At 38.8% G+C, this 9,224-nt stretch overlaps 1 protein-coding gene across 1 annotated transcript; it reads left to right on the top strand.

Moving 5' to 3' along the window:
* Positions 1-7,686: 7,686 nt before the first annotated feature.
* Positions 7,687-8,649, top strand: LOC126471145 (uncharacterized). The gene is made up of 3 exons (XM_050099243.1): positions 7,687-7,732; positions 8,107-8,276; positions 8,407-8,649. The coding sequence occupies exons 1-3, from the start codon at positions 7,687-7,689 to the stop codon at positions 8,647-8,649; spliced, it is 459 nt and encodes a 152-aa protein (XP_049955200.1).
* The last annotated feature ends 575 nt before the right edge of the window (positions 8,650-9,224 follow it).

Raw genomic sequence — 9,224 nt, 5'->3', positions numbered from 1 at the left:
AACTTTTAAGAAGTTATCATCTGGTTAATATGATGGTTGAATCCATCCACAAACTGCATCTGTAGAAGGTAATCTTCTGGATGCAGGTGTTGAATTATCAAATGGTGATGCAGGTGGATCTCTTCACCATGCAACATGTCAATTACTATTCTTTGCACGATATGCCACTGTATTGTTATGTCATGTGTACTTAGCTGGGTCCTTCATATATATCTTCAAAAATGGCATCTTTTGTAACTGCATTATGGCTAGTCTATATGTGGCCTCTGTTCAGTGACAGTCAACTAAAATAATTGGTCTCTCAAAGGTAAAACACCATATGACAAAATAAATTTTTGTGGGGATATCATTGACCAGGATACCTAATAGCATATTGACAAGCAGGAACTTTAGCCATATAATCTGATGCACCAAGGCCCAAAAGCTTATCGAAATATTTGGCATTTTTTTATGCCATAAATGGAATTGAAATGAGCATTTGGTGTCATTGGCCGGGTGGCCCCTTGAGTGACAGGTTCGGCCGCCTTGGTACAGGTCTTATTACATTCGACGCCACCACCTGCATGCTGGATGGGGATGAAATGATGATGAAGACAACACAACACCCAGTCCCTGAGCGGAGAAGATCTCTGACAGTCAGGTAAAGAACACGGGCCCGTAGGATGGCAATCCGTCACGCTGACCACTCAGCTATTGGGTCGGACTTTATGTTATATAACTCTCTATACTGTTATGCAATAAACACAAGGGCAAAGTACAGCATGTACTACTTCCCATCTATGGAACAGAACATGTACACACTTCATTCATCAAAGGGGGCCACTGCCCTTAAGAAACATCAACACTGTTACAGCATGTTCTTGGTGACATACAGAGTTAGGAATATCAACATAGGTTTTTATTATTTTTTTAATGTAACTCATATCCTGACAATATCCACTATGTACAGAGTTTTCAAAACACTTTTGCATCAATGGTTCACAAAAGGAGTCACATAGCTATCTAGGTCATGATGTCAACATTTTTTTGACTGTGTGTGTGTGAGTCACAACTTACAGAAAAATAGCTTTCTTTCTACATTGTCCAACCCTACTCCATCATTCACGAAAGGCTTAAGATTCAAATTACATTGTTTTCTTGACAGTAACAGGCAAAACAGGTCAAGATTTCCATCAATGTAACTAATAATAACAATGACTGGACATCCATACAAAAATGGTCTGCAATTATTAGACTGAATAGTTAAATGTATAAATAGTTGTTATTCAGTGCTGATGATTGTGATGATAAAAATAGTAAGAAAGTTTGGGATTTATCTGTGAAATGGCTTATTTACCCTATGGACAATGCGCTATCCTAATGAACATAATGTGGAGGAGACATGAAAGTGGCATGCATTATAGTTGTTACTAATCAATGGAAGAAGGGTTTGAATGAATTATGTGAACATATACACTTAGATAGTGTGGTTATGGGAGGAGGACAATAACATGGAAACACAAAAGTACAAGACATTATGATACCTAATACAGTGTAGGAAATCTGCTGGTATTGAAAACAGCTTCTAATCATATCAAAATGGCTAAATACAGGTGGCCCTGCACAGTTTTCAAGTGAAGCTTAAGTCATGTTGAGTGATTAGCTGAGAAAAGTATGTAGCCTATAAAAAAATTTTAGTGTGAGAGTGGAATGAATTGAATGGCAGCACAATTTATAACATTTATTATATCACTGAACTGGGTAATGGAATAAGAAGAATCATTCATAAATAAAACAATAAAAGTTTTCCTGTTTTATTTTAAACTTTAGATAATACTTGAGTGACTAGGTGCTATTTTATAGCATACATAATTGAGAGCAATGAATTAATAATTTCTTAAGTCTTAAATATATGTGCCATATTTCATACAATAGTTGTTTCATCATTACGGCATTGATTATTTAACAAATTACATATTTTGAGTGTTCATTGACATACACAGACAAACAGATTAAAATTTAAAAAATGTCTTACGTATGCCAAGTGAAGAGCCAAATAATGTGACAAAGCAAAATATATTTACTACATATTTGATGATCCAGTGGTAAAAACTGTTACTAATATGGTAAAGACATTACCGCATTTCAGTATAGAATTTTTCCAAAAATTAACACTTTTGTGGCTGGCCTATAAGGAACAAGCAGCTAAAACATTTAAAACCTTTCTGACAAATATCTTATCAAGCAAACTCATGTGAACACACATGATAAAATGTGGAGGCATATTGAACAATAAAATGTAAGCTTTCTACTGAATGATGAATAAAATTTTTTCATGAATTAGTAAACTACACAAAATCAAAGAAATATTACTGCTACACTCATTGTGATGCTGGCTTCACTCCAAGTGTGGGTTTTGGGTTTCTCTATACTCAAGAAACTGTATCTGTTATTAGACTGCACTCATGCTTCAGCTCCACACCTTATGCTGTGCCCTTTGTACAACACCCTCCAGTCACTGCATCAACCTGAAACAGAGTGTCCATAGTAGTTCAGTACCATGTATAATCAAAAAGTAAAAGAGGGAGACAATTTGCTTCTGCCTTTAAAAAAACTCATCATTTCTTACAATAATTCTGTAATATTTGGTTGTGTTGGTAATTTGCTCACTTTGGTTATGGAGATATCTTCAGCTTCCATATAACTGCTGTAATTTCATTTTACCTAATGGTAGATGGTCTTGGGCAGAGATTATTTTATTAATTGTGATTGGAAATTGGTCTTATTTGGTTTTTAAATGCAGACATAATGATCTGTCTATGACAGATTATTGTACTATTAACAAGCATGCATTAACCAGTATCCAGTGCTTGTTGTTTACTACCCTGGAAAGGTGACCCACAAATCTGCAGTATTTTTGTTATTTTCATTGCAGTGAGTCAAATTTCTATTGAATTTGTTGTATTTTATGACAAGAAAAGAGCTACCAATGATTCTTATGTGACATGTTTTTAAGTCCTGTACGACATCACAACTCTTTATCAAAATATTATATGGTTGTCATTGTGTGCTATAGAATAACAGGTCTTTCCATTTTCCTTTTTTACCTTAGTTGTTGAGCAGTTACAGAAGTTTATGGTAACAGAGGATTTTTCCCAACATTCTTTTGATTTTGTATTTGAAACTGACCTTATAAATTCCCCAGATGATTCTTTTTAAGAGTACCATATTGTAGTTGCATAAATTGTGTTGTACAAATGCAGTGATAGGAATCATAGTAATAAATCAGCACAACAAACTATATTTGTTATTTTAATAACACATCACCATCATCTCATTTTATGTACCGCATTCATGGATCCTATTAAGCCACCAGTATCATACTTCATCAGCAGGTGTCAACATTCCCAGTATTTATATCTGCTGGTGAATCTCAACATTACTGTATTGGATGTGGTTGATCCACACTTTAATCAGATCATCCAAAGGGCAATGAACTATCAGGAGGAATGATGGGTTCTGTATTACCAAGGGGCCATCTAGATTTTAGTTTTCAATTACTGCCCTTTATTAACTAAGACAAAGGCTGTCATGATTTCTTTTCAAAGAACGCAAGTAATTTTCTTACTCATTTTTACCCTATTCAGGTTTTGCCCCATCTCTAATGACTTTACTGTAAATAGTCATTAAATCCTAATGTCCCTTCCTATTTCCCTAAGATCAATATACAACAGTTTAAGAATATCTTAATTCATGACCTCATATTACCGTCAACAGTTGCAAGAACTTCAGAGTGGTGTGTTATTCAGCCCAACACAATAATAGTAGTAAATTGCCTATTTTAAACGCATTTTAATCTGTTGCTTTCCAGATAAAAAAATATTTATATTAAATAACCTACCTCATCAATAGCTCAAAATCTTAAACATGGCTGTGAAACAGCAACTGTGTAATTCAGAACAGACCGAAAAATCAGCCAAAAGCAGCACTCTCTGTAGACCAGTTTTTCCTGCTCGCTTGAGCCTGTATATTTCTAGCAATTGAATTAGTCTCTGGCATAAAGTATATGTAATTTATGCATGTATTTTATTTTGAGACGCCCATTCTGTTTATATGATAACAGGAGCCTCTACCTGTGGGCATTTACTGAGTAGTCTTTCTAAAGTCCGATACATGTAATCTCACGTTATCTAAAGCCATGGCTTGTGGTAACTCTTGTTTCACCAATTTCATTTATGGCAAGTGGAGCTCAGCTTCATCTAATCAATTGGTGCATCATGTGATGTAATAAATGAGTACATTTACTTCAGAAATGTTTTTCTATTAATATTTGTTTTCTGTTAGTAAAAATCATTTTGTAATTGCTGTACACATTTTTAGTGCCAATGCTTCTGAAGAAGATATTTTTACAAATATCGAAACCATGATCAAGGGATAATAAACCTTTATTTGCAATTGGTTGGCTGATTTTTCATGTCAATATATACTGTTCTGGAGCCAAAGTACAACGTAGCACAATTTAAAATAAGAGAGTTGACTGTTGTATCTCTTTAAGGCTGTTAACACCGCATAATTTGCCCTATCACCCATAGCAACTTTTGTCTGAAGCATTTTTGTCAATCACTAAAAATTCTCATGTTAATCTTGCTATCTGTTTTACATGCTTCACTCAATGTTTAAAAATCAGACAAAAAAGTAAGAATAATGAAAATGACCAACTCAGTTAACAAATATACCTACTTAATGTCCAAAACTGGAAAATTACAGTTTGCCATACATTATTATATGCAGCTTAGGTAATAACAATTGGAAGGCAGCACTTACGCAAACTGCATGAAGAAGAGAGCAAAATGCAAACGATGACATCTATTAAACTGAAATAAAAGTAGCAAAGAGAATCTTAAGAGACAGGCTATGTACACTAGGTGATCAAAAACTGATTCCGATAAGCAAACAACAAAGTCATGACCTTACTGAATCTTTTTGTGTACTGTAAATAAAGAGAACCAAAAACCAAACAGGACTTACAGTAAGATCAGCGATACCACTTCAAATGCTTTTTTTTCCTCACTATTTATGGTCTGGAAAGAAACCACTGTGCAATGAACAAAATTCATGTAAGCAAATGGGGCAAATGACTACTCAGCCAGAATACCAAAGTGTTAGTGAAAAATGTTTTCTCTATAATTCAGAAATGTTACACAATTTCTTCACCAACTACAAAGGAGACCTACAACATATTATTTCTACCTACTTATTGAGGTGCCGCAGCAGTATCACACAAAGAAACATTGATTACACAAGAAAGTGTTCAGAGGAGCAGCTGTAATAACAATTACAGGAGGTGAAACAACACAGCCAGAAATTGATAAAAAATGAAACAGTGAGAGTGACAGCATATTCAGCTAATGAAAGATCTACATCATCAGATGATCTACCCCCAAAGAGAATGCAAGTTGCTTTCTAAAAAAAAATGCTCATTGAGGAAAATGTATGTTTGAGAAAGATGGTATCAATAACTGTTGCTTAGAACCTTTGAAAAAGTCAGAAAAACAACCCGACTTTGAAATTTGTCCTATAGAACAACCTCATTAAAAACATTCATTGTATGCCTCTTCAGTAGGCCAAATTCAAACATAAATATATTCATTACAATGAAATGAATACCCCTATCTGTATACAGGCGTTGATATAAGTCAACAGGGACAGTTGAAAATGTGTGCCCTGACTGGGACTCAAACCCAGGATCTCCTGCTTACATGGCATGTGCCCTATCCACCTGAGCCACCAAGGACACAGAGGATAGTGTGACAGCAGGGACTTATCTCTGGTATGCCTCCTGTGAGATCCACATGTCCAACTAATTGTCCCACACTATATTCATAGTGCCCCTGCCCACTATACTCATTATTCACAGTTTTTTGCTGATTCCTGTAAGAGTTCTGGCACTGTTTGTGCATCCCCACAAAAGGAGAAGATGGTCAAGTGGCCGGTGAGCTGTAACTACATATATATATATATGAAGATGGTACATGTTCTTTCGAACATGTCCAAAAGAACAGATACCATCTTTATATATATAAATATATTTGTTCACAAACTTGAAGGAAGTCCTGAAGATGTCTTGAACAAAACAAGGGCTCCTACTGGTGGAAGCAAAGCTGTGAGGACAGGGCATGAGTTGTGCTTGGGTAGCTCAGTTGGTAGAGCATTTGCCCGTGAAAAGCAAAGGTCCAAGTTCGACTCTCTGTCTGGCACACAGTTTTAATCTGTCAGGAAGTTTCATATCAGTGCACATTCTACTGCAGAGTGAAAATCTCATTCAGTGTTACAATTGTTTCAACAACCACCAAACCAGGGCATTGTTACCTATCGCCAAACAGATGAACACACTAAATCACAGATCAAGTACTATGTTAGCACTGAAAATCATGAGATGAAGCCTGCCACACCCTTAATTAACTGTGGTACATCAACAGGTGTGCACTGTGTACAATGGCTGCCTGCTGCCATCTCCACCTCCCACCTAGCCAGTGCTAGTAATATACCGATCAGTGACCCTGTTAATGAACTACAACCCATTCATTTTCATTCTAATGACTTAGCACATACTGACATTATGGACAGACATACTCCAGATTACTGCAACTGTTGACCAACAATCGCCACCATGTATGACCACCTTCCACTGCAGAGAACTGATATTTGCAGGTTATTGCAGACAAATCCATCCTACCTATGCCAGACCATACTTTTCCATGTCCTACACCTGAAATTTACATTCTATGTTATATCATGCATCACCTGGGTGACGTCACACTTGTTATCTTTGTACTGTGCCTGAGGTCACGTCATGACGATGACGTCACATTGACAACAGCCGTGTCATGCTCTGGGTCACACCTGCCACATGAAGTCACTCAAATAGCAGGCATACCGTGTCTACCTGCAACAGCACAGGGTTTTCACACTTTGTGAGAACAGCATATCAGTATGGCGAGCCTGACTGCAACTACGAATCACACTGTGTGAACACATGGACTACTTCCAACAGCTGCCGGGTTGGGTGATCTACACTGATGTGCCATCCGCCACCCTGTCCACCGCACTGTATTCCTTGCTTCCCCACTACTACACCATCCTTCATGACGCCAATGCACCAGCTGTGACACCTGTGCCACATTCTGTGATAACCGGTCATGACTCTCTCATTACCAATACACCTACCGCAACAACCGTGCCACAGCTCCAGCCTCCGCCTTTATCAGTGCCACCAAAAGGTCTTCATGAATCTGCACCATTTACTTCACATGAGTACAACCTCATACAGGTCCTGGTCACTCACCACTAGGCAGATTACCGCCAGCCACACACCGAGTTACATCTGCCACCGCTACAAGTTGATTCCCTGCAATAATGGTTCACACTCTGCGAGTGTATGATGCAGTTGGCCAGGATCACAGATGACTGTGACAAGTTTTTGGTGCTATTGAACCACCTCCCTACCAACATCAATCTTACCAGTGATGTCCTACTGCATGCACCAACCACTGGCAGATATGAGACAGCGAAGATGCTCATACTGCAATGCCTATCGCATTCACCTGAACAACAACTCCATCGCTGAGAATTAATACTACCCTAGGTCCACTGGTCCAACACCAGCCCCACGACCTTGTCCCTCACAAACTAAAGGTGGCCGAGGCCATGATCAAGGAACTGTTACATGAGGGCACCATTAGGCCATCACACAGTGCGTGCGCCTCACTGACTACAATGACAATGGAAACAGATAAAATGTGGTGGATGTGCAGAGACTACAGACATTTGAATGTGCACACCATCATTGATAGTTAGCCCAAGCCCAATATTCAGGACTTCCTCCGGCAACTGGCTAGTGCAACCATACTTAGCGTGATCGACTCTAAAAGAGATAGTTGGCAGATCCCAATGGCCATGAAGGACATCACAAAGACTGCAATAATTACTCCCTTTGGCCTATTTGTTCCTCTTTGTGCACTTCAGACTAAAGAACATAGACCAGACTGGCCAGTGGTTCATTGACAGGTTGTTTTTTTACCATGCTCTTTTGCTATTGTTACTTGGATGATGTACATATATTCTTAGAAACAACTCAAGGTCATGAGAAACACCTGCAAGTAGTATTCAACAAACTAGCAGAGCGGGCTGTTGTTGTCAATGAGGACAAATGCCAACTCTGGCAAAAATGTGTTACATTCATAGGCCAGCTCGTCAACACTTCGAGCATCCATCCCACCCCAGAAAACAGAGACAAAGTATGGACCTACCATCAAGAATGGACTATCAAAAGTTGCACCTTTTCTTAGGGGTAATTAATTTTTAATACAACACCTCCCCCATGCCGCAGAGACACTCGTCCTGCTCACAGAGTCACTCTGTGGCAAGAACACATCAAGCAAACATAAGCTCACTTGTATTCATGATTTGCAAGGAACTTTCGAGAACATCAAAACAGAGCTGGCTCAGATTACCACCCTGGCACTTTCATCCATGGACACTCATATGGTTATGATATCCGACACCAACGACCGAGCGATTTGGGCAGTGCTACAACAGGAAGTCCCCAGTGCAACCCAACCCCTATGGCTTTTCTTGTGGAAACTTACTGACTCCCAGAATATGTGGTGAACTTTTGACTGTGAGCTTTTGACGATATACAAAGTGATTCAATACTTCCCACATGACATTGAGGGCTGTCAGCTTACTATCAACACAGACGCTGTTAAATACCTGCCACCCAATACCTCCTCTTGACAATTCTGCCACCTGAACTTGATTTCAGAATATACCAGTATATTACCGACTTACACTATGTATGAGGGAGCAGACAACATGCTGGCTGACTTCGTCTCATGACTCGCTGCCACATTGGCACACCATTACTTTGACCAACTATTGGAGGCACAAGCAACTGACACCAACTTTCAAAACCTGCTATCTGGACACATAACAGGCCTCCAGCTCAGGAAGTGCACCATTGCAGGCACAACAAAACTAGTTTGCTGCAACGTATCCCATGGTAGACAATGACCTGTCATCCCACAGAACTTCAGGAAGACAGTTTTCGACCTCCTCCACAGCTTGTCTCACCCCGAAGTATGCCCGACACTAAAACTGATAACAGATAGTTTCTTTTGGACTAACATTAACTGGGACAGCACTGCATGGACGAGAGCCTGCAACAAATGCCAATGGGCCAAGAC

Source organism: Schistocerca serialis, chromosome 3 (assembly GCF_023864345.2).
Source record: "Schistocerca serialis cubense isolate TAMUIC-IGC-003099 chromosome 3, iqSchSeri2.2, whole genome shotgun sequence".
Taxonomy (NCBI): Eukaryota; Metazoa; Arthropoda; class Insecta; order Orthoptera; family Acrididae; genus Schistocerca; species Schistocerca serialis.
This window is presented reverse-complemented; position numbering and strand designations above follow the sequence as displayed.

What these genes read in the sequence shown, in the direction of transcription:
- LOC126471145 (XM_050099243.1), top strand. Translation starts at nt 7,687, where the DNA reads ATGATCAAGGAACTGTTACATGAGGGCACCATTAGGCCATCACACA. An exon ending in CACCATTAGGCCATCACACA is followed by an intron (nt 7,733 to 8,106) that starts GTGCGTGCGCCT and finishes ATATATTCTTAG; the next exon opens with AAACAACTCAAGGTCATGAG. An exon ending in CCCCAGAAAACAGAGACAAA is followed by an intron (nt 8,277 to 8,406) that starts GTATGGACCTAC and finishes CTCTGTGGCAAG; the next exon opens with AACACATCAAGCAAACATAA.